Source organism: Misgurnus anguillicaudatus, unplaced genomic scaffold (genome assembly GCF_027580225.2).
Source record: "Misgurnus anguillicaudatus unplaced genomic scaffold, ASM2758022v2 HiC_scaffold_32, whole genome shotgun sequence".
Taxonomy (NCBI): domain Eukaryota; kingdom Metazoa; phylum Chordata; class Actinopteri; order Cypriniformes; family Cobitidae; genus Misgurnus; species Misgurnus anguillicaudatus.
Genome location: NW_027395282.1, coordinates 1,011,945 through 1,037,752, shown reverse-complemented (window position 1 = coordinate 1,037,752; position 25,808 = coordinate 1,011,945). Strand labels below are relative to the sequence as shown.

The window sequence follows — 25,808 nt, the reverse complement described above, 5'->3', positions numbered from 1 at the left end:
TAACCAATCAGGAACTTGCTCTAACAGTGACGTGATTAAAGTAAGCGAGCGGAGGCAGACAAACAAATCAACAATGGAGGACAATCATCATTGCAACACGAGACATCTTCGTAATTTTACAGAAATTAAAAGGTTCTTGTTTGTAAGGTCGAACAATCTAATAAGTTTACTCAATTTGAGCTATTTAAGCCCCTCCTATGATGCGAATTTACAAATTTATTTGTCTCAAAAGACTAGAATTTCACGCGCAAATGAAGCGAGCAAACTCAAAATGTTTGAGCGTCCAACTATGCACGAATAACGCGTTTTTGACGCATCTTTCGCGTGTAAACGCACAGTAAAGAGTAACTAAACCCTAAACCAACTTTTTTTTAGTTAATGGTCTGAAATGTTTAGTATTTTTTTGACATTTGGATATAAACTGTTTCAATACTACAATATATGGTGTAAAAACGTCTGAGTGCTGCCCTCTTCAGGTTGAACGGTGGCTATTGCAGTTGAATTTTCTTATTGGATGTTGGGTCCAAAAAATAACTCGTGACATAAGCAGGTTCAAGCTCACCACGCCCTTGTAACGATCTCACCACACACTTGGTACGAGCTTAGTTCGTCCCCTCTATCTCTGTTGGGATCTGCCCACTTTTCTTGCATTTTTCAAATATTGCCAGTGGGTGGAATCAGGCTCTGAACAGGGGTTTAGTTACGCTTTAAAGATGCTATGTGAACGTTTATAACAAAAAATAGTGGTTTTCATTTTGTCACTTTCTTGGTATAGTTTTTTACCCAAATTAGTTTGGGATTATATTGGGATTGGGATTTATTGCGTTTTGTAACCAAATTCTTCATTTTTTATAGTCATCTACGATAAGTTGCTTTAAATATACATGTCTGTTAAATGCCTGAATGCAAATTTTAGTAACATGTTTTGTATCCGACCTTATGACTCACTCTACCTTCTTAACAAACTAAGTTAATCAGACGTCATTATGTATTCCCAAGATGTGGACCTTAAAATGTGTTCAGAGGTTCATTTGGAAACATCACTGATGAATCCGAGTCAAATTCATTTCCTATAGTCTGTCCTTGAAAATATTTTTCTCCTTTGCCTTTCAGCCAGAGCTTAACCATGTAGCACGTCTCAGAGGGGGTGTGTAATTTTCTGCTTTTGTTGGAGCGCCGGACTACCTTTCGTAAACCTGCAGTTATGCTTAGCAGAGTCCTTAAGAGCTGAGAACGTGATTGTGTACAGCTCAGATAAAAAATCCCCGGGTCTAAATACTAGATGCTTCAATGGGCCCATCTTGGCCCGAGTGGGAGTGCATTGTTATTCCATTTCCCAAAGTGAACCTCGGAAAAGCTGGCTTTTGAAATTGTCACTCATTTCTGTACAATGGGGATCCTGGATGCGTGCCAGTGTGGGGCCTCCAGTGCACACTGCATACACATAATAACATTTTCTCCAAAGAAAATGATGAGTATAAATTGAAGTGCAGTCGTTACAAATTTGGTTTAGCTTGCATGCATTATTGCATTAAAATTAAAAACATTGAATACGGTTTAAAATAACCATTATTAGTAGGATGATACATGAATAAACAGTATTAGAAATAAATATATGGCATGGCACACAAACATTATTTAAATATGTTGATCATTTAACTATAACAATAAAACTAATGATAACAATTACAAATGTGCATTAAGTTACAGACCTCATCAAAACCATATACCATAGGAACACTGTAACTCCTTTCTTTTCATCCTGATACTAGATCAACAATGGTCTTAGCATGGATCTCATGAATAATTATACATCTTTAATTATCAAGGCTTTGACAGAAAGAGTCTGCTATGTCATGCATGCCAAACAGCAGACACGAAGAACCGAAATGCATTTCATATAAGTGGTAAAAGCCAATTATACTGGCATAGTACAGACTCGGCACATGCATTAGCACAAAGCTGCCATACAGCCAAAGTGCGTTTCTGCCCTCTGTCTGTGAAACCAAGTAAAATAAACTTATGCCATGTTTTAATACACATTGATCTGATGAAGTCTGACATAAAACAACATGCATACATTTTCTGAAAATAATAAAACTGGTGCTTAGCATATGCATGGAAGTTTTTAATAATTTTTGTATGTGCAGTATAGGTGGTTTCTAAATGGCCCAAGTCAGAGGAGTCTATCCTAAATATTCTGGTCCCTGTATAAAAATATCCTTAGCAAGCACTGTAATAATAAAAACAAAATAAATAAATAAATGTGTATATATAATAAAATAATGTAAAATGTATATAGATAAATAAATAAAACAGGAGGTTTATTTATGTATTTATTTATTTTTAAACTATTTTCTCTCCTTCCTTTAAAAGGTTTAAATATTTAAAATATTTTTAATACTGCTTTATTTTCCTCACCCTTGTGTTGTTAGCATCTGCTAAATGTAAAATGTAAAACTTGTTTATTTTTTATAATAATAAAATAGTTATTGTTATTATTATTATTATTCAAAACGAAAGTTTCTTCTACTGCTTATGTTAGTTTTATAAACATGTAATGTATGTACATTGTAATGCGGCGTTAGTAGCTGTAAGTGACGCTGCCCCTTTAAGACAAAGACGTCACACGGAGACCGGAAGTGAGATGCAGGACAGTAACTATCAACATGACACGCGATAATAAAGCCTGAAGAAGAGTCTTTACATTCTTCAGCAGATAACTGAGATGACACTGCTGCTGTAAAGAGCTTTAGCGCCTATTAAGGGCACATCTCACGTTATATTTACCCCAGACAGCAGCACGACACGGAGCTGAATATAGTAAGTACTGCAGTGATGCACACTTGACTGAATATAGTAAGTAGCCTACTGCAGCGATGCACACTTGACGGTGTTTCAAAAGCTAGTGAGCAACCTACATAGACAGCATTAGTGCGCATAATAGATGTGTTGTTATTGTTTGTGCGCTCATTGTGCTGTCTGGTAGGGATTTATATAATGATTTTGTCGTTTGAAATAAGATCCTGAGATGTATGAATTGTAGTGCATGTATAAATCTTTTTAGTAACACTTTTAAGGTTGCATAAATGCATTAGCAATATAGTTATTTACCATTTATTAATCTTTGTTTATGTTAGTTCATTGAGCAAGTAAATGTTGAAATTAACATGAAGTAAGATTAGTAAATGTTGTAAGTTAGAAGTATTGTTTATTGCTAGTTTATTCATTATAGCTAATGCATTTTCTAATGTTAACAAATAAAACCTTATTGTAAAGTGTTGACATGATCTGTAAAATAAAAATAATAATAACAATAATGTAGTATACTTTAGTATTTACTAGAGTAAACTGTAGTAAATTGCAATATACTAGAGTATATTATAGTAATGAGCACACTTTGTTATCTTAATTAATTTATCTATTGTACTAGTTAGTGTTGTACACTTTCTAAGCGGGTTTTAATCTTGCCATAAAAAAAATCAGTGCAACAGTTTATGGCAAGATTAAAAAACGCTGTGTAACAGTTTACTATATTAAATACAAGACCTTTATGTGAGTTAAAAATGATAAAAACAAAAACATGACACAAACAGGCTGCAGCAAAATGTACACACTTTTATAGTAAAATGAAGGCGATATAATGACACACATTTATTTTGAGTCTATAATTTTAGTGTCTGCTCCTTTCAAGGTAAAACATATAATGACCATTTATTAATTATTATATGAAATAATATACATTATAAAAATCAAACAATAAATGCATTTAAAATAAATAAATAAAGATGATTACAAAATGTATATGTTTATTAAGCGTTATTAAGGTCTTTGCCAGGCTCTTTTAATAAATGTGCATCATCTAGTTGTTTTTGACCCTTCATCAGTCATGCCAAGACTACATGTGGACATTAAAAACACATAAATATGTCTTATGTTATGTAGAGGTAGACCGATTAATCGGCACCGATAGTTCATTAGTAGATGCAATCTGCAAAAAATCCATGCCGATAGTTTTTCCGAGTGCGTCCATTGTTTCATATCATTATAAAGTAATTAATTTGCTAAATCGATGCTGCATTAGGAGAGAAACAACAGGAGGAACTTAAGTTTGTCGTCAAGACTGACAGGACGCTATATTAGTAGTACCTCAAAAAAAAAACAAAAAAAAAAAACAGATAAATCCAACCCAAATGTTTAATGTCATGATTATTACTATCGATTGCATTAGTTTATTTCTAGCTGGTTACTTTTATCCATATTTAAAGGGAATAACAAGAGAAAGTGAACTACATGCAGCTGGCGGCTACGTTAACATTTCCAACTGATCAAAATCTGATTTCAGTTCTTTTAATCATCACTGCAATACATCTTTTGCTATTTTGATTGGATAATCATTAAATGTTGAAACTGAAACAAATAAAGTACAAGACTACACATATAATTTGAATTTTGTGATTATTTAAATTAAATATTTTGCAAGTTTCACCTGGCAGTAAATAATATATTTTTTAAAGTAATTATTTAATGAATATTTATTTAAAAAACTGCAGCTCCCCCTTGTGTTTTTTCAAGAGATGTGCAATCATTGCGGTGATCTAAAATCATCGCGATGAGGTCAAACAATCACGATGAAACAATTATTTAATCATTGTGACAGCCCTAATAAATATAATTAATATATTTTTATTTATATATTTATTTCATTTAGCACATTTTTATGTTTCAGTACTATTGTTTTATTACTTTTGTAATACATTTCAGCACTGTTTCACTTTGAGCGTTATGTTTTTTTTTATCCAGTGTCCATTTTAAAAACGATTAATCAGTTGATTAATTGGATATAGGCAAACTAGGTACCAACTTAGTTATCGGTATGAGTAAAATCCACTATCGGTCGACCTCTAATATTATGTGTTATGTAAAGATGTATGAAAATTGTGTAGAGAGTAGTATTCTTATATTTGGGTTCATATTGTAAATGTTTAGAAAATATGACTAACTAAACAATGAAGTATAAAATGAATGAACTAATTTTGGGCCAATGGCAACTCCTGCCATTATTTAAACCTACAGTACATTCGTTTGGACACCAGACCTGATATTTTACCCCATTAGCTGTTGGCTGAATTTGAATGTATTTTACAGTTCAAATGCTTTTTGTATCACAGGTCCATTATGAGTGTTGAACCGGTTAACTGCACTATAAAGTCACCGGTCCCTTTGCAGATCGGAGACGCAGTGTCTGATTTATCGCGCCCCGGCGTCTATATAACAGACATCATCCTCTCAGAACCTGTTAATGTGAGTATCGCTAACAATGCATATAAAGCTTTCAGTTATTGCACTAATGAGATTAACGCACCATGTGGTCCAAAAAATGTGAGCGCACATTGAAGATCTTGACGTTTTTTAAAGGGTGATCTCAAATAAAAAGTATTTAGGGTGCAAATCAAATGAGCTTATAAACTACAAATTGCATTTGAGTACACAAGATGCTTTTTGGAGCGCAAGCATCGTCATTGGTGGTCTTCTCTATATAAGTATTGAATTCAGTTTAGTGTCATTTATTTTCATAATATGCAGCTTTATATAAAATACTACCAACTAACAGTTTAAACAAGGGTGTGTAACCTAAGCTTTTACTTTCGGCATTGTTCGCCCCAATGACTCGTTCACCTTTGGCTGAACCCGCAGGTATTTTCCCTGTGCTTGTGTTTAGATTCAGGAAATCTCTTTTAAGAACTACTACACGGCGTATCTGACGGTCCGTGTTCAGCGGAGGGAGGAAGGTCGTACTAAATGGGTCACCTGTCTGAAAAATCAACCCCTCATGGACAACCCACACACGGAGGCTGGATCGCATGACTATTTCTCCATCTACAGGCAGCAGGTAGGCCAAGGTCACCCGTGAAAGAACGAGAAGGACATTCGGTTAAAGGAATTTATAATTCTGAATTATTCTTTCAGGTACAGTTTAGTATTAAGATGCGTTTCGGTCAATCGGATCACGAGTGGATGACGCTAAATATGGGTGGAAATGATGTGCAAATTGTTTAAATGGATAGTTTACCCAAAAATGTACTCACGCTTATGTTGTTACAAACCTGTTTAAATTTCTTTTTGATGAACAATATTTTGAGGAATGTTTTGAGCCCCATTCACTTCCATAGTATTCCTTTTTCCTACTATGGAAATTAGTGGGACTTATGCTTGTCCACTTTCAAAGGTAGTCAAAAATGCATTTGAAGAGAACGCCTAGGGATGATCACCAACATTTTTATGAAATAACATCAGAATGATGTGAAATAATAACAATGTGTACACTCACCTAAAGGATTATTAGGACCACCATACTAATACTGTGTTTAATACAGAACTGCCTTAATTCTACGTGGCATTGATTAAACAAGGTGCTGAAAGCATTCTTTAGAAATGTTGGCTCATATTGATAGGATAGCATCTTGCATCTTGATTTGTGGGATGCACATCCAGGGCACAAAGCTCCCGTTCCACCACATCCCAAAGATGCTCTATTGGGTTGAGATCTGGTGACTGTGGGGGCCATTTTAGTACAGTGAACTCATTGTCATGAAACCAATTTGAAATGATTTGAGCTTTGTGACATGGTGCATTATCCTGCTGGAAGTAGCCATCAGAGGATGGGTACTTAGTGGTCATAAAGGGATGGACATGGTCAGAAACAATGCTCGGGTAGGCTGTGGCATTTAAATGATGCCCAGCTGGCACTAAGAGGCCTAAAGTGTGCCAAGAAAACATCCCCCACACCATTACACCATTGCATTAATGAGAAATTGAACAGGTGTTCCTAATAATCCTTTAGGTGAGTGTATATTGTAATTCATTCTCACATTACCATCTCGCAACATAAGCAATTGTGTCAAGTAAAAAAATTGTTCATTTTAAAATGCATCTGTGTTCGGTATTGTCTCATTGTGCTTTGAATGCAAGAATGTGTCTTTTGTTGAACACCCGCCTAATTTGTCATGTACCGTCGCTTTTCATAACCGTTTAGGATGCGGTATAATTACTGCATACTTTTTTGTAAGCAGACACAAATCGTTCCCTAAACATGAGAGGTTGACGATCTTTTCAAATAATTTCCTGCTCTTGTTGTGTCTGTGGGATATCATACATTTTTCTATTAAAAAACTCTTTAACGGTTTTGTCAGGCATCCTAGACGAATCGAAAGAAAAAAATCCCGTTTGTCATCACAGTGACTCGGCCCATTTGTTGCTCTCCAGGGATTTGATGTCTCGGTCTTTGATCTGTGATTGGACTGTAATAACTGCTTTAATGTATTGAGATCAGACTCCCTCGTTGCTTTTTAGCTCCATTTCAAAGACACAGAGATATTAGACCTGTGTCCTCCCATGAACCCTAAAGTGGTTGGACGATGTATGTTTAGTGTCATCAAATGAAATTGGCATTAAAATTGGCATCTTGCACCCCATCTAGGGCTGGGTATTACCAAGGGGCTCACGGTACGGTATGATACATATCACAATGCATGTGACACGAAAAAAAAAACTATCATGATACAATACGTTGGATATTACGATACATTGCACTACTTTTTTATATCAATAATAATAATAAACATAGAGCTGAATAAAAAAAATAAACCAAAGTGCTTCCACACGTCGGCTTTGAAAAGTTGCAGGCGTTTTTAAATTATCTGCCATTTTCTCACTCCCGCTAACTTCTGAGACATTGGCCGAATGGCCGTATATGACAGACAACTGGACAGTGACAACTATAGCAGCGGCCGAGGAAGTCGTTTTACGCACACAGAGAGATTTGATGTTTTTTTTATATATACCAATACCAGAGATCGAAATATCGATACACTATCATGGAAAAATGATCACGATAGTTAGCTGTATCGATATTTTTGCACAGCCCTAACCCCTTATGTGTAAGATGTTTTTGATGTCAGAAGAAACCGGGATATAATTAAATCTTTTTTTTTTTTAAGAAGCAAGACAATATCAAAGACATTGCCATCAACATGCCTTTTGACTTTATAACGTTACAGTCATGAAAAGTTCATATAAAAATACTAAATATGTCAATATTATCAGTATAGAGCTCCTGCTGGTGATGTCATGCAGCCTAAACTCCGCCCCCTTTTGTCAGGCAATCATAGAGCACTGTAGATTTGGTATCGATAGTGGTTGAATAGGTAAGGAATAATTGACAACGGGCCATTGAATTATAAGAAAATAATGCACACCAAGGTGGTAATGCGGCACGACGCGAAGCGGAGTGCCGTTACACCGCAGGTGTGCATTATTTTCAAATAATTCAAAGGACCGGAGTCAATTATTCCGCTTATACCACGGTTACCACAAACATTGCTCTGGTGCATAGTTTTAAGACATTTGAAAAATTAGGTGTGCGGTTTACAGAAAAATAATCAACACCCATAGAACATTTCTCAGCCAATCAGAAGGCAGCATTCAACAGACCCGTGGTATAATAATTTTTAAACCAGATTGTTTTATACCTTAAAACCCTTGTTGAAATGGTAAGGTTTGTATGTTTAATATTAATGACATGAAAGAATTTAAAATGCTTAAATCCGATTGGTTGGCTTTACGCCAATACCAGATTGCGTGTGCATATACTTTTATTAGTTTTCTGTGAAATAAATGACTTTTAAAGGTTACGCAATGCTACAATGTGCACTTTTATTCATCTCTTTTGTGTTGCCTGTACGAGCAAAGACTGCCGCATCATAATTTAAATGAGCTGCAACATTTGCTTCGCATTTTTGTAGTATCAGCGATTTCAGAATTAACTGCACCAAAGCTCACATGTAATCGTTTATGATATATGCCTCCGGGCAGCATTATGCCACATTATAATAAACTTTCCTTTATCCAGCTGTTGTGAGCACTATTTGTGTGCCGTGCCGAGTTGCTGCCAAAATAAAGTGCACAAACTTTCGTTAGGATTTAGGATGGCAGCTGCCTATGCTTACTAGGTTTTAAAATAAAGCATATAAAGTCTTGTAATGTTTGTTATATAATATATTATGTTTATTTATATTTCTGCTAAGGTTGTGACTCTGAATAATCATTTGTGATGAATAATCATTTTCAAGCAGATCTCTGACAAGCTCAGAGACGTGAATGAGTAGAAACGGTCTCTCGGGTATCACCGCCGGCAGCTGAACTAGAACGAAACTTTGATGTGGGTTTTGCTTACACACTTCACAAGCATCAACACTTAGAAAGTCAAGTCTTTGGCATAGTTTTGTTTTGCAAATGTGGCAGTTTTTATAAGAAATTCGCCATGACAGCACAACAAACTTTCTTTTCGGACGAATAATGTGTAATAATCGCTTTGTTTGTCAGTTTGTCTCTTCACATAATTCATTAAAATTTGGAAAGAAATATCTTTGGTGTCAACAGATTTTACATGACATCTTTTGTTGTGTAATTTCAGATGTCGTCTGTACCTGATAACGTGATGGCGGTTCGACTCATCTCACGACAGCCCTCCTCAGAATGGCTTCATTTTAGCATTGAAGAGATTAACATTTATCCATGTGTGAAAGAGGTACGTGTGCGAACATACATTGTCGTTTTTGCTCAAAAATAAACATAATTGTAAATACATATCTGTAACCTTTACGTCATTTAAAATAAAAATGACACCTTAGATCTTGAAACTAGATATGAAGAGTTTCGTTGCAAAACGAGATAAATCCATTTTTTAACATTTTTGTCAAAACATGTTTATTATTATGTTATCATGTTATTATTTTGTTTTATGGTGCTACTTAGCTGTATTTTTTAAGTTATGAAGGTTTAAATCAAAACAAACCAACTGCAGTTGAATTGATATTAATTGGAATGCACAACCAAAAAACGAGATTTCTGAACAATTAAAAAAACGGTGGTTATCTCGTTTTGCAACGAAACTCTTCATATATGCATATATTAAATGAACATTACATTAAACCAATTGTTATTGGAAATACACAGCAATGTATAATAAAGGTTTGTTTTATCTTTATTTATTTGTTTTTGTTGTCTTTATTTGTATTGTTTATTTGTGTTTTGCCTTGTTATTTATTGTTGTTTTGTTCTTTTTGTTTTTTACAATTACTCGATTGATTCCTAACTGTTAAAGTTACAAAGCTAAATAGTGGATGTTAATTTTGTCGTATCAGGACTCTGAACGGGACGTTCCTGTCTGGTTATCTACTCTAACACCCGTAGAGGCACCTGTTGATTTGAAAGTAAGTATTTTGTCCTACAACTTTTATGACATTTAGACCATCATTCAATGAATATTGAATATCTTATTTAATACTATGCATTTTATTTACCAACACATGCATCTCTGTAGTTTCTATGCATGTATACAGCTCTGAGCTTGAGACTGAAATGAAAATGATTGAAATGTATGAAACTCGTGGGTTGTTGTTGTTTTTTTCAAGCACTGAGCATTGTTATAATGACCCAGTTCTCATTTATCTGTCATTTGCATTAGAACATAAGATGCTTGTTTGATGGCGTCTCTTCAGCATTATTTATGAATGCCGTGTTGTTAATTTAAAAGGCTTAGCACCTAAAAAGAAGAGCGTACTTAGCATAATAATTGGTTTTGTACCTTTTGGTATTTTATTGGGGAAAAGGCACGGTAAAACTATAAAAAGATGGACGATGCATCTTCCATTGTAAAAAAAAAAGATAAAATATCTAACAATTCATGATGATGATGATGTCGATGATGTTATTGGGAGTCAGAATCTGCGCAGTAGCGATCTTAAGGTGGAGCTTTGGTATCAAGGCCCCGCCCATTTCCCCATTTAACTCTATCACAAACACACAAATGAAGTCATTACACCCATTTTAAAAAGCATCTAAAACTAACTTCAATCAATTTTTTTTTTTTTTAAGAAAAACAAACACTTAAATATACATCAACATGATAAAATAACTTGAATAACAGAAACCATTGTTGACAAAAAAAGTATAGTAGGGGAGAGCGGGGTATGTTGTCACACTTTTCACACTGTCTAACATTTACTGAGCACCATACATCAAAATGGTATAAATCTCATACCAAATGAAAGAAGGAAGTCTTGGGCACATATGTTGTATTCATAACATCTTTATATCTTATCTCATTACAGAGTTGTAGACTGTTGAATAGTGACTGTGCACTTGTGACAATTTGCCCCATCGGAGGGTAAGTTGTCACACTAGGGCGGGTAAGTTGTCACACTAGATTATCTAAAAATAAGAACACAACTACTTAATTGTGAATATCAAACCAAACTGGAAATATAAACATCCGTGCCTGGAGAATCTGGAAAAACAATTATTTCAATCCAAATAATGCACATTTCAATTAAGTGGCAAGACCACTTTACTTTGAACTTTGGTTCAAATGTTCTATGGCTTTCACATAAAACCAGATAACTGAATGGAACGCTGCAGATAACTTGCTTAACTTAACATGTTTAACCTCTGAACAAAACAGATGCCCTGTATGACTAATAGGACTCATCTCCAGAATCACAATTCTGACACACATAAATTGCCTGGCCTGAGGTGCAAGCATCATGGGCCCAATTGTTGCATTTTACACATTTTACCCAGGTCTCCTTTGGACGACTCTTTGAAAATGGCTCTACACAGACGAGGCAGAAGCACTCTTCATCATCTGATGATGACTCTTGCATGATTTTTCTTCTTTTAGCTGCCTTGTTTTTCATAGGTCCAGATTTCTGCTTCCCTTTCTTTTGAAACAGCTTTTTGCTAGATTGAGGCTTATTCTTTTCTATATCATGTTTTCTGAGCATGTTCGATGTGTTTGTTTGTACAGGGGCAAGTTGTCAGATGTGACGACTTGCCCCAAAGTCATTGAGACAACTTGCCCCATACTTACTTGTGTGCTAATGTTGTCTAAATCTCAAGTTTAGCTCATCATATCACTTTAGCTAAAGTATCAAAAGACACTTTACGGTCTCCTCTATTTTGTGCAAAATAATCATTTTAAACATTCACACCTAACAAAGTTGTATTGCATAAAATGTAAAGTGATTTTTTTTTACTTTTTAAGCAGAAAAATAAGAAAATTGTGCTAACCTCAGATTACAGTGATCTTGACCACATGTGAACAGGAAGTTCACTATAGAAGAAGAAGTCACATAAAGTGGCTATTTGATTTTTGAGATAGAGCCTCTAGTGTTGGAGTTATTAACAGTGTGACAACTTACCCGTGTGACAACTTACCCCGCTCTCCCCTATATAATTTGGCTCATGTCCCATTCATTTACATATAGAAATCAAAACCTATACGTCATCCAGCCACCAGAGGGTGATCAAAATGTTTTGGCTTCACTTTTCAGGACGTGTGTTGGATCCCAGGATAAAATGTTTCAATGAATTGTCAAGCCAATAAAAAAAATTCTGATTTAAAGTCTACAACAGGACTGACTGTACGTTTAAAGAACAGTTTACATCTGGTCTTACTATTCATAATTTATGTATCCACAAATAACATTTTTTTGCAAGACTAAAGCATTTACGCACAAAACTTTCATTTAAAGGGATTTAAGATCATAAGGTAACAGTCAGGTTTGTCTCAAGTTTTCAAATTACACAAGTTTTAACAATTTAAGTTTTCTACATTTCACAAGACTTTTTTTAAGATGTCAAATAAGTCTTTGATGTTCCCAGAGTACATTTGTGAAGTTTTCGCTCAAAATACCCCACAGATAACTTATAATATCATGTTAAAATTGACACTTTGTAGGTGCGAGAAGAAATGTGCTGTTTTTGGGTGTATCATTTAAAATGCAAATGAGCTGATGATAAAGCAAACACTGATCGCCATAATGGTGGTTTGTTAAAATTGAAACTGAATTGCGTTGTCAATTATTATTTCTCTCTCTTTTTTCTTTTCACTAAATGGCAGTGCTGTGGTTTGATTAAGGGGCGGTATTATTATAATTGGATCCCCTTCTGACATCACAAGGGGAGGCACATTTCAATCAGCTATTTTTTACGTGCTTGCAGAGAATGTTTTACCAAAACTAAGTTACTGGGTTGATCTTTTTCACATTTTCAAGGTTGATCGAAACACTGGGGACCCAATTATAGCACTTAAACATGGAAAAGTCAGATTTTCATGATATTTCCCCCTTAAAGACAGTGTTAACTTCTAGTTTTTTATTGTTGGTATAAAACTGCAGTCTGTATCAGTGGATGTCCTCTTGCAATGAATGCAATCTCTAAAGTTGGTAAAAATGGGGTTTAAATTACTTGTGTGGCTCAAGTCAGCTCTCTAAATGAGAGCATTTATTAATTTCTACAGCAGAGCTCTACTGCCATCTGCTGGTCAAAACTGAATCTGCAACAATATTACACATACAGTACAAAGCCTGTGCCTATCTATGTTATTCCAATGGACATTCTGTACAATAAAAATGACATGATCGTCTTGATGAGGGATCTTGTATGAAATCTATATGGTTTAAGTATACACTATATTCTAGCTTTACACTAAATTGTGTGCTCGCACGCCTTCCAAAATTGTGTTTCAGACACAAAAAGATGTTAAAGGTGTTATTGTTTTATTAAATAGGCCATATACTGTTGTAGGCCTAATATTTTGGGTTTGTGCTTCAGGGGCTTCCTGACCCAGAGACAGTTTCCTCCAGTATTCAGCAGATGTGGGCGCTGACAGAGATCATGCAGGCGAACCAGAACGCGGCTTCAATTGGTCGCTTTGACGTGAGTCACACTACCATCATTAGCCTTTAAAATCACTTTCTTCATTTTGTACTGAATTAACTCTTGTTTTCTATTCCAATTATAGGTGGATGGCTCTTATGATGTAAAATTACTCTCTTATACATAACAGGGCTATTAAAGGATTAAATCTGTTTGCATAAAGTATTATGTCTTGAGATGCCTCTACAGTATACTGTATGTACTGTAAATATTATATGATACTGCTTTATGCCTCTTACTATTTATTTTAAGGCTCCCAAGTGCTTTCCTCCTTTAGTGAGACTGTAAAGTAGGTAATTTGCTTTAATGAGTCTTTCAGCAATAAACTGTAATAAATACCATTCACTAGTCTGAAATGTATTTACTGTATTACTATACCTTTTGTACCTGTACCAGGATTACCATGAATGGTGATTTCCAGGCCTGGAAACTATTAAAATAACAAAATTGGGGACATCCCTATACTAAATATACAGTATATTCTTCAGCTACACAATGCACAGAAAAAGCGGTTACTTATTGTATATTTGTTCAAAAGACTTATGCCTAATGATTAAAGTTAAATACAGATGTCTGTAGGAATAATCTGACATACTGAATACAAACCGGCAGATAATCTGAACTCTTTCCTGAGTCGACTACCTCTTGACGTCTATTTTTAAATGTTAATGAAATGCATCTCACTTTACGTTAATTAAAACTCAATGGACACGTTCATGGTTGCCAGGCAGTGATCAAGAGCAGCTTCGCTTCCTAATGCTAATCATTGGAAATCAATGGCCGAGCCTCCATCTGTCTTGGCTGGCAGAAAGACCATCCTCTCTGCAACATTAGCCTGCAAATGAAGACGCGTCCCCATAATGTCAGACTTCACTAATTCACAGCGTATATCACAAAGTTCAAACTAACACATATATATATATATACTGTCTGTATGAATGAACATTATTATGTGTCCCTGCTGAACAAACTAATCATCATAGAAAGTCTAATGGATGTAATGGTGCATTGGTTTTATTAATAAAAATGATAATGGTCTCTACTGTGGGAACCAACAAACACCTTTTAGAAACTTGTTGAAACCTTTTATTCATACTGGAATATCGCCAAAACAACTAAGATGAATTTAGTAATTGAAACTATTAGCATTTATATTGTTTTTTTTAGCAAGATTTTTTATTCTTCACCGTCTGACCTATAAATGTGTTTTTAAATAGGTAGAGTAGGATATTAAAGAAAGAGATTATCTTTAAAAGACTTAAAACAAATCCATGTGATGTTATTTCATAATGAAATTCATTATGAGTAAAAGTTTTATTTGGTTCTCAGAGAAATTCACATTTCTTCTGCTCTTCTATATTGTATCCAATAGGTGGTGGTATTTCGACACATTAAAAAGATAAGTAAGAAAAAGTAAGTCTTGATGTATTAGTAAATTAACAAAATGCATCCTGAACACTGGGAATTCTCCCGGTCCTCCCGATGGCCAATCCAGGCCTGTGTGTCTCTCTGTCCACTTGTAATCTTATCGACCAAAACCCATCTTAATACCAGGTATAAACAGCCCCTATAAGGTTTAACCAGTATGCACCTTTTAGGTACAAAGTCAACTTTTTATTAAGGTAATGCACCAGTGATTACTTTTTGTACCTTCTTGCACCTTTCTTTCTAAGAGTGCATAAGCTTAAAAATAGATTTCTGTGATGACATTTCTCAAAATGAGACAAGCACATCTGTGGTGAATAGTATACTTGCACCAAGCATACTTGTACTTTCAATGACTCTGGTTGGAGGAAGGGCTAGACTGCCTAACCAATCAACACCAGAAAATGTCAGTATATTTTTCTGTTTTATTGGCTGAAAGCAACGTCACTCAAAGCTTACGACTCATGAGGCGGGTGGCGTCTGTCTGTAGAGGAGAATCTGACTGATGCGACACAAGATCTTAAAGCAGAATTACTTGTGTGTTGTTTCCGATGATCCAGGGAAAAAACTACATTTTCTACAGCTCCCACTTACCACTTTAAGTAATCTTGTACTCATCTTTCATACAAATATGGGTTCAAATGTATTACAAGTGTTACCTAAATACATTTTAAAAATACATTTTGGCCTTACTTCATATTAATGTACTAAAGAACAAAAAAATAGGCTTGTAGGATGAATTAATAGGTGTGTACGACTTCACGAGGCGCTGCAAGAAACGACAAGTGGATGACGTCAGAGTAACGCGAGAGCGATTTGAAATCAGCCTCCTCCGCAAGATTTCTCGCGGTACTCTGACGCTGATGGCGCTGCGTAAAGTTGAGCACGCTTAAAAAACTGAAATCAGCTGAACTCGACAGAACTGCCCTGCGTATGCCTGTTGTATATAGCAGGACAATTTATCTCCTACTTCTCAGCGTGAGAAATACAAAGTGTGGCGTTTGAACTGACTGAATGCGTGTGTGTCAAGGTGAATGCGTGAGACTTGAGAGCCCTGATTAGATGTATTTCCACTCACATACCTAACCACTGCTGAACAACGCCGACGCAAAGTCCTTGTCTTTTCCACCAATCTCTCGCCTGTACTATTGTAACTGACTGGAAAACTGAAGTTTTGCCAAACTTGCGATCTTAAAGAGGCTGGCGGAGCGTCTAACTCTTGTGGAACACCACTTGCCATCCTCGCTATTGCTGCTCACTAACTGACTGGACCGGCGTCGACCTGACAAAAAAATGCAGAGTGCCAGAGAATGTAGACGGGCTCTGATAGAGCGCATACATAGGCGGAGCTTGGATGCATCGGCGCCAATCAGAGCTTCAGAGCTAAAGCGGGGCAACAGATTAGCTGTCCATAAAGAACCCGCGTATCTAACAGTAGTTCCGCATTACATTAATTATTTTGCACGCAAGTTTTTTTATTTTCATACCGTGTATTCTCCGTTTAAATTCATGCACCGAACCGTGACCCCCGTACCGATTCGGTTCGAAACGAATACATGTATTGTTCCACCCCTAATGTCCACTGTGAGAGACATAATCTAAAAAAATCCAGAAATCACAATGTATGATTTTTTTTAAACTATATGTTTGTATGATACAGCTGCAAATAAGTATTTGAACACCTGTCTATCAGCTAGAATTCAGACCCTCAAAGACCTGTTAGTCTGCCTTTAAAATGTCCACCTCCACTCCATTTATTATCCTAAATTAGATGCACCTGTTTGAGGTCGTTAGCTGCATAAAGACACCTGTCTACCCCATACAATCAGTAAGATCCAACTACTAACATGGCCAAGATCAAAGAGCTGTCCAAAGACACTAGAGACAAAATTGTACACCTCCACAAGGCTAGAAAGGGCTGCGAGGAAATTCCCAAGCAGCTTGTTGAAAAAGGTCCACTGTTGGAGCAATCATTAGAAAATGGAAGAAGCTAAACATGACTGTCAATCTCCATCAGACTGGGGCTCCATGCAAGATCTCATCTCGTGGAGTCTCAATGATCCTAAGAAAGGTGAGAAATCAGCCCAGAACTACACGGGAGGAGCTGGTCAATGACCCGAAAAGAGCTGGGACCACCGTTTCCAAGGTTACTGTTGGTAATACACTAACCCTACAGTCACATTAGCTACAAAAGTGAACGACACCGAGCGACACGCACTTGCTTGATGGGCGTTCCTTGGCTAGTTTCTAAAAGCGGTATCAAAAGTCACTTTAGAGGTATTGTTAAGTTACAAGAACGGTGTTTTTGGATTTAAAAGTATTTATTTCTCGATAAAAGTAACAAAATATATGAGATAAAATGCCAAACTTATCAAATACGCATTTTCCGCCATCTTGAATTATTTTCTCAGACTCGACCACAGACCTACGTCACGCTGCTCCTTCACTCCGATTGGCAGTCGCTTTGTCGCGTCGCTCATCATTTGCATAAAATAGCCTGCTTGTCTATTTTGGCCCCGCCTTGCTCGCGCAGCGCCGAGCTCGTCACTTGTCGCTGGCAAACGGCCACTTCCATTGAAAATGAATGGTAGCCTGTCGCTCTGTCTCTGTTGCTTGTAGCTAATGTAACTGAGGGGTAAGACGTCATGGTTTAAAATCATGCATGGCATGAAAGGTTCCCCTGCTTAAACCAGCACATGTCCAGGGCCGTCTTAGTTTGCCAATGACCATTTGGATGATCCAGAGGAGTCATGGGAGAAAGTCATGTGGTCAGATGAGACCAAAATAGAACTTTTTGGTCGTAATTCCACTAAACGTGTTTGGAGGAAGAATAATGAGTACCATCCCAAAAACACCATTCCTACTGTGAAGCATGGGAGTGGTAGCAACATACTTTGGGGGTGTTTTTCTGCACATGGGACAGGGCGACTGCACTGTATTAAGGAGAGGATGACCGGGGCCATGTATTGCAAGATTTTGGGGAACAACCTCCTCCATTGAAGATGGGTCGAGGCTGGCTATTCAAACATGACAATGACCCGAAGCACACAGCCAGGATAACCAAGGAGTGGCTCTGTAAGCATTATATCAAGGTTCTGGCGTGGCCTAGCCAGTCTCCAGACATAAACCCAATAGAGAATCTTTGGAGGGAGCTCAAACGACAGGTCAGAAACCTGACTGATCTAGAGAGGATCTGTGTGGAGGAAATCCCTCCTGCAGTGTGTGCAAACCTGGTGAAAAACTACAAGAAACGTTTGACCTATGTAATTGCAAACAAAGGCTATTTTAGGAAATATTAACATTGACCCTCTCAAGTGTTCAAATACTGCAGCTGTATCATTCAAATAAATAGTTAAAAAATCATACATTGTGATTTCTGGATTTTTTTTTTTTTTTAGATTATGTCTCTCACAGTGGACATGCACCTACGATGACAATTTCAGACCCCTCCATGATTTCTAAGTGGGAGAACTTACAAAATAGCAGGGTGTTTAGATACTTATTTTCCTCACGGTAGATCTGTTCATGTTGCATGATGTTACTTTTTATGTGTTATTTTTGCAGCATTGAGCATTACAACCAATCACAGTTGTGCCTGTTGAGTGGATGATAATGGCCAATCAATGTACCTTAAATGGGTTTTTGGTGCAATTAAATAATTTGGTTAAAGCACCTTTAATGAGTTTATCATAAACAACAGTGTGCATATGCAAATAGAGATTCAGTGAAGTCAGATGTATTAGTAAATAGCAGCAGAAGTGAGTCATTGACACTTTCAGTGTTGTTTAGTAGCTTTTTTATATTGATTCGCAGTTTGATAAATCGCTCATCATTAATGCATGAAACAGCAATATAATAATAATAACATTAATCTTATAATTTTGTATGTGTATATAAGGGTATATATATCCACCCTTCTATAGCTGGCAAGGTGGTCTAAGTCACCCTGGTCTAAATCAGGACACAAATGCAGCTTTGCTGGACTGTGCTTTAAACAAAATGCTATTGGTTTAAAAAAAAACAGAAATGATACTCAATATTTCCGCACTGACTTCCTATTTCTGTTTAAATGATGTGTCACCACATCAAATAATGCTGAGTGTTACAAGGCACTTTAGTGTGTTTGTTAATTTCAACCCGGTGTCATGGAGATGCATATAAATAGTACGAAGTGTGAAAACTCATGCAATTTATATGCCAAATTCCAATTTTAAGTGAATATGATGCGCCAGTCCTTCCCATTCACTTAATACGGCACATCTTTTTGTGTCGTTTTATGTATTGTTTTTTTTTTTTTTTTACTGTTGCCACTTGGGGTTTGGGTTAGGATGTCATTTTACGTATTGATAATAAATTCTAAATTAATAATTTTAAACCAAAGCCAATATTGGGATTACAAGTTGTTAAAACCAAAAGTGGAAGTTTGTCCCTTCATGCATTCCGTAGAGTGCACACTTTATAAAAGTGGTGGCTTATTCACCATTTGATTGTTTAAACTTTGTTAACAAGATTAAACAAGTTAAAAAGTTCTTAAAACGTTGCTGGATTTTCCAATGTTTCCATTTTAATAAATGTGTTTATGGCCAGGGTAGCGGGAGATAGGCCCATACAGGAAATGTTTGATTAAAACTTACTTCTATGCAATTACTGCATTATTAAGGCAGCTGCAGCAAAAAAACAAAAAAAAAACAATGCTAACTGTAAACAGAGTTGCAACAATTATAAAACTGTTTTTATATTGTTTGGTTTGACAAGCTGAAGTTGAAAATTACTCTTACAAAATTTACTGTGGTGTTACTGTAGTAAAACCAAGTTTACCACAAAATAACCATAGTTTTGCGAACAGTAATCACTATACCAAAAAAAAACATGGCTACTACACTTTTACCACAAACAAAAACATTGGGTAATTTTCTGAAAGTGTAGCTCCTCATCTCACTGACCACTGAAGAAGATTTTTGTACTTAATAAAGTTACATACCTTCTTTGTAGATAGCAGAAGATATCAATGCCTTCTTTGAAACCTTTAAATAAACAAAAAGAAAACCACAACACATTTACTAAAATTCTTTGTAAGAGTTTCAGACTCGGAAGGAAGGAAATGAGATCAACAGATCATCTTCTAGGTGCTAAAACTGTATATACCACTGATGCGTGCACACTGCACAAGGAGGACTGCACAACAAGGTGTAATGTATGCATACTTAATATTTTAATTAAACTTGATAATAAATTTATGTTACTGTAGTTGTCATAATAGTTGTGTTTTATTGCAAATATTATGTTACTGTAATAAGGGAAAACCAAAATAACTAATTTATGAATTTATTAATTTAATTAAATTTGCTTGTTTTTTTCAGGAACATTAATATTTGTGCCTGGTACACTGGATTTTTATAAAGTGAAAATATGAACTCCAGACTCTCATCACTGATCCTGCTGTTACACATTCAAGGTACAACCATTTTGAGTATTGAGTAGAAAACTAATGTTTTGTTGTTTTATATAACTATTTTCCTTCACTTACTCCTAAGAATAAGTGAATAAGGTGACAGCTTATCCTACAATTATTTTGGTCATTTGTTTATTCCCCCAAATATGACACAAAGATGTGTTTACTAAATTAGCACGTGCAGCAGCAGGTGAAACTTATATATGTGGGGAATAAAAAAAGAGAGAGAGAAAATAATTGACAGCACAGTTGAGTTTAAATTTCCACAAACCACTATTATGGGGATCTGTGTTTTTGAATTACATCAGCTCATTTACATTTAAAAGGACACTTTTTAACAAACCACCATTATGGCGATCAGTGTTTGTGTTTGTTCAGCTCATTTGCATTTGAAAGGACACTTTCAACAAACCACCATTTAGGGAGTTCAGTGTTTGCGTTTCTTCAGCTCGTTCGCATTTAAAAGGACACTTTCGACGAACGACCATTATGGCGACCAGTGTTTGCGTTTCATCAGCTCGTTCGCATTTAAAAGGACACTTTTAACAAACCTCCATTATGGCGATCAGTGTTTGCATTTAAAAGGACACTTTCGACAAACGACCATTATGGTGATAAGTGTTTGTGTCTCATCAGCTCGTTTGCATTAAAAGGACACTTTCGACGAACAACCATTATGGTGATCAGTGTTTGCGTTTCATCAGCTCGTTCGCATTTAAAAGGACACTTTCGACAAACGACCATTATGGCGATCAGTGTTTGTGTTTCATCAGCTCATTTGCATTTAAAAGGACACTTTTAACAAACCACCATTATGGTGATCAGTGTTTGCATTTCATCAGCTCGTTTGCATTTAAAAGACACTTTAGACGAACGACCATTATGGTGATCAGTGTTTGCGTTTCATCAGCTTGTTCGCATTTAAAAGGACACTTTTAACAAACCTCCATTATGGCGATCAGTGTTTGCATTTAAAAGGACACTTTCGACAAACAACCATTATGGCGATCAGTGTTTGTGTTTCATCAGCTCATTTGCAGTTAAAAGGACACTTTTGACAAATGGCCATTATGGCGATCAGTGTTTGTGTTTCATAACCTCATTTGCATTTAAAAGGACACTTTCGACGAACGACCATTATGGCGATCAGTGTTTGCATTTCATCACCTCGTTTGCATTTAAAAGGACACTTTCAACAAACCTCCATTATGGCGATCAGTGTTTGTTTTTCATCAGCCTGTTTGCATTAAAAAGGACACTTTAAACAAACCTCCATTATGGCGATCAGTGTTTGTGTTTCATAACCTCATTTACATTTAAAAGGACACTTTCAACAAACCTCCATTATGGCGATCAGTGTTTGTTTTTCATCAGCTCGTTTGCATTTAAAAGGACACTTTCGACGAACGACAATTATGGTGATCAGTGTTTGCGTTTCATCAGCACGTTCGCATTTAAAAGGACACTTTCAACAAACCTCCATTATGGAGATCAGTGTTTGCATTTAAAAGGACACTTTCGACAAACGACCATTATGGCAATCAGTGTTTGTGTTTCATAACCTCTTTTGCATTTAAAAGGACACTTTCGACGAACGACCATTATGGTGATCAGTGTTTGCGTTTCATCAGCTCGTTTGCATTTAAAAGGACACTTTCGACGAACGACAATTATGGCGATCAGTGTTTGTGTTTCATTAGCTCATTTGCATTTAAAAGGACACTTAACAAACGGCCATTATGGCGATCAGTGTTTGCATTTAAAAGGACACTTTCGAAAACGGCCATTATGGCCATCAGGGTTTGTGTTTCATCAGCTCAATTTGCATTTACCCAATTTATAAAAAACTGAAGCAAAAAAAATATTTACCAATTTTAAGCTCTGTGTTTTGATAATAGTTCTAAATCTGATTTCTAACAAAATTCTTTCACAAAATTCCAAACTTACTTTGCTAAAAAAAATATTTTTTTAAGAAAAATACCCATATTTAGGAGTTTATAAGCAGAGAAATAAACATATATAGGGTGATTTCCCCCCCCCCCTTTTTTTGTTTGTTTGTTTGTTTATTGTTTGTTTGAAAGCAGAGGGTCTGTTCTTTCATTTAATATATTTGTATGTTTATATATTTTTAGAAAAACATTCCTGGAACGCATTTTGTTAAATTAAAAAAAAATGTCAAGCAGTAATAAGTTAAAAGGACACTTTCAACAAACAAATATTATGGTGATCAGTGTTTAAATTTCATCAGCTCATTTGCATTTAAAGGGACACACCCAAAATTCGCACATCTATAAAGTGGCAATGTTACATTCTGTAAAAACTTATCCATGAGGTATTTTGAGCTAAAACTTCACAAACACACTAAGGGGACACAGAAGACTTATTTTACATTTTATTTTGTTTTTGTTGTTCTTCAGAGTCCCTAACAATAGATACATTTACTGTAACCTGTGATGAACTGAATATTTGTGCTGTGAAGGGGACAGTGGTGACAGTAAGATGCTTATACTCAGACATCAACATCACAACTGGGTTCTGGTTCAGCCAGAAACAGAGAACAAACTGGAGAAACAAAGATGAACCTGAAGATCTGACTTTATATTCAGATTACTCAAGACGAGTGTATCAGTGGATCACTAACAACCAATCACGACTCACAATATATAACCTGAGAGAGAGAGACAGTGGAGAATATCAGCTCATGTTCATTATGAAGGATGGAGTTAAACATCTCAGCTCAGTCACAGTCAATCTAACAGTCACAGGTACATTTACATTCTCATCAGTCCAGTTAAACTCTTTTCATTTCTCAATTTCTCATCTAATGTAAGGTTTTGATTATTTAGTTTTACAGGTGAGGATAAATCCTGAATCTACAGGACAGCGAGTAAAACTGAGCTGTTATTCCTCCTGCCCTTTGACATCTGAAAATAAATACTACTGGTACAAGAATGGACAATTTTTAAGACATGACAGAACTATAGATGTACCATCCAGTGGAAACACTGACCATTATTCCTGCTCCGAGTATAATGCAGAGTCCTCTTCATCTGTGTGTGAGTCTGACATTTATAAAATGTTTAAATTAAAATGGAAGAACAAATTTTGCAGTTTTCTTGTTGATTCGTATACAGTATGAGTGTGTTTGTAATTGATTGTGAATGTTACAGCAGTATTTTGTGACTCTTTCAGGTCTTTCTAACAGTAGCTGTTGGGGTGTGACTTACACCTCTAGAAGAGTTTGTGCTTTAGTGGGATCAACAGTAGACATTCACTCTTCATACTCACATCCTACTGGATATACAGTAGAGAAAACATACTGGCATTTGCCAGATATTTATTATGATCTGCGTAAGGATGATCAGTTTGCTGGTCGTGTAAAGTTTGTGGGAAACACACTGAGAATCAAAGACGTCAGAAGGTCTGACACTAGAGATTATCTGTTCAGGATTATCACTAACACATCCGATGAAGTTTCTGGTTATCCTGGAGTCTATCTTACTGTCACAGGTATATGCTCAGGTTTTTAATAAATACATGTATTGTCACAGTATACATTTTATCAGCCAATGTTTACCGTACCAATTTAGCAAAATCAAAATGATCAGGCTAAAAAGGTAGTTGACAGGATCTCTGTGAAATCTCAGATACACATGTGAGAAGCAGTCCAGACCCTGTGATAGATGGAGAAAAAGTGATATTAAGCTGTTCAACTGAATGCACTCTGGATAACAAACATACTTACATCTGGTATAAGAATGGACAACAGGTAACAGATGGATTGACATTATTAAACAAGCTGTACCTGGACTCAATAAACAGTGAGGAGCTACAAGAGTATTCCTGTACTGTAAGAGGTAACACAACATCTCATCATACATCTGATATATGTATTGTATGATATATACAATATATCTGATAATGGAAGGAACATTCCCTTTCAGTCGGTCACTATGACGTCACGTCGTGACCGACAAATTGGGAACCGCTTCGCGGGTGACCTATCTGCTTCGAGAAACCTTTAAAATGCCAATGAACTTGGCATGCAGATAATTGCATCTGCCGGCGCCGCCCCGCCGCACAGGTATTTAATGAGCGGCAGGTGCAGTTATCAAATCAGCTTTTTAACTTCGAAAGCTGGCATACTGACTGCTCACGAGAAGCTACTCTCTGCTCTTTGGAGAACTCTGCCTGTTCGATTTGGTTGGGCAAAGGCATTTCAGCGGAGGCTCGCGAATGTTCCAACTCTCTTTTAATTTTTTTACTTTTTTCTCACTCTTAGTTGAGTGTGTGCGTAGCCGTTCCCCTGTGTGCGACTCGGACCCACTCCCGCCTTCGGGTTGGGTAGGGGCTCCCGTGCTCGACCCCGAGTGGCGGCCATGTACGCTCGGGAGCGCGGAGACGGTCTGTGTGGAGCGGAGAGCTCCTCCCCCACCCGCACCGTCCCGCCTAGATGATTGGCACTTCAGGACTGCAAGAACAGCCCCAACCTTCTGTGCCTTTCTTCCCGGGGTGCATGTTGGTTGACACGGTCGTGGAAAACTCGTTTTCCTCCCGGAACCGACCGTTCAGCCATCACCTCTCACCTCTCCTGACGGCGGGGCCGCTAAGGGTTATGCTGCTCCAAGAGACCAGCCTCCCTCCCCTCACAGACCCACGGGCTTGTGAGAGGCGGCCTCTGCCGTGCGCGCCATGGCGTGATGCAGGTCCGCCAGGCTAAGGCACTGAAGGATCAGCACAGACGAGGTCACGGTCCGGCAACTAAAGAATCCTGTGTGGCTCTGACCTGGCGCTACGAGCGACTGGGTTCACCCCACAGGCCGCCGGACGTGCTATGCCCACCCCCGGTGGTCCAGGAACGTCATCTCTGGTTGTGTCTTGCGGGCATTAAGTAGGTCGTCTCCAGCCGAGATAAAGTCGGGGCTTTACAGCCCTTACTTCATTGTACCCAAGAAGAGTGGCGGGTTGCGTACGATCCTAGATATGCGTACTGAATCGAGAATTCACAGAATTCACATTCACAAAATGCTGTTCAAAATGTTTACGCAGAGGAGCATATTTTAATGCATCCGCCCATAGGATTGGTTTGCAGCCTTCAACCTGAAGGACGCGTACTTTCATGTCTCCATACTCCCCCGACACAGGCCGT

At 36.8% G+C, this 25,808-nt stretch overlaps 2 protein-coding genes across 2 annotated transcripts; both read left to right on the top strand.

Moving 5' to 3' along the window:
- Nucleotides 1-2,563: 2,563 nt before the first annotated feature.
- LOC129435312 (nicolin-1-like) lies at nucleotides 2,564-14,352 on the top strand. Its single transcript, XM_073865649.1, has 7 exons — nucleotides 2,564-2,823; nucleotides 5,172-5,304; nucleotides 5,723-5,893; nucleotides 9,476-9,589; nucleotides 10,206-10,274; nucleotides 13,678-13,782; nucleotides 13,868-14,352. Exons 2-7 carry the CDS (start codon nucleotides 5,179-5,181, stop codon nucleotides 13,907-13,909), a joined length of 627 nt encoding a protein of 208 aa, XP_073721750.1. The 5' UTR covers nucleotides 2,564-2,823; nucleotides 5,172-5,178; the 3' UTR covers nucleotides 13,910-14,352.
- Nucleotides 14,353-20,523: 6,171 nt separating this feature from the next.
- LOC129453047 (sialoadhesin) lies at nucleotides 20,524-25,554 on the top strand. Its single transcript, XM_073865556.1, has 7 exons — nucleotides 20,524-20,662; nucleotides 23,077-23,424; nucleotides 23,506-23,715; nucleotides 23,852-24,169; nucleotides 24,307-24,549; nucleotides 24,942-25,063; nucleotides 25,312-25,554. The coding sequence occupies exons 1-7, from the start codon at nucleotides 20,617-20,619 to the stop codon at nucleotides 25,552-25,554; spliced, it is 1,530 nt and encodes a 509-aa protein (XP_073721657.1). The 5' UTR covers nucleotides 20,524-20,616.
- The last annotated feature ends 254 nt before the right edge of the window (nucleotides 25,555-25,808 follow it).

What these genes read in the sequence shown, in the direction of transcription:
- LOC129453047 (XM_073865556.1), top strand. Translation starts at nt 20,617, where the DNA reads ATGAACTCCAGACTCTCATCACTGATCCTGCTGTTACACATTCAAG. An exon ending in CCTGCTGTTACACATTCAAG is followed by an intron (nt 20,663 to 23,076) that starts GTACAACCATTT and finishes GTTGTTCTTCAG; the next exon opens with AGTCCCTAACAATAGATACA. An exon ending in TCATCATACATCTGATATAT is followed by an intron (nt 24,550 to 24,941) that starts GTATTGTATGAT and finishes TCTCACTCTTAG; the next exon opens with TTGAGTGTGTGCGTAGCCGT.
- LOC129435312 (XM_073865649.1), top strand. Translation starts at nt 5,179, where the DNA reads ATGAGTGTTGAACCGGTTAACTGCACTATAAAGTCACCGGTCCCTTTG. An exon ending in TCTCCATCTACAGGCAGCAG is followed by an intron (nt 5,894 to 9,475) that starts GTAGGCCAAGGT and finishes GTGTAATTTCAG; the next exon opens with ATGTCGTCTGTACCTGATAA. An exon ending in CTTCAATTGGTCGCTTTGAC is followed by an intron (nt 13,783 to 13,867) that starts GTGAGTCACACT and finishes TTCCAATTATAG; the next exon opens with GTGGATGGCTCTTATGATGT.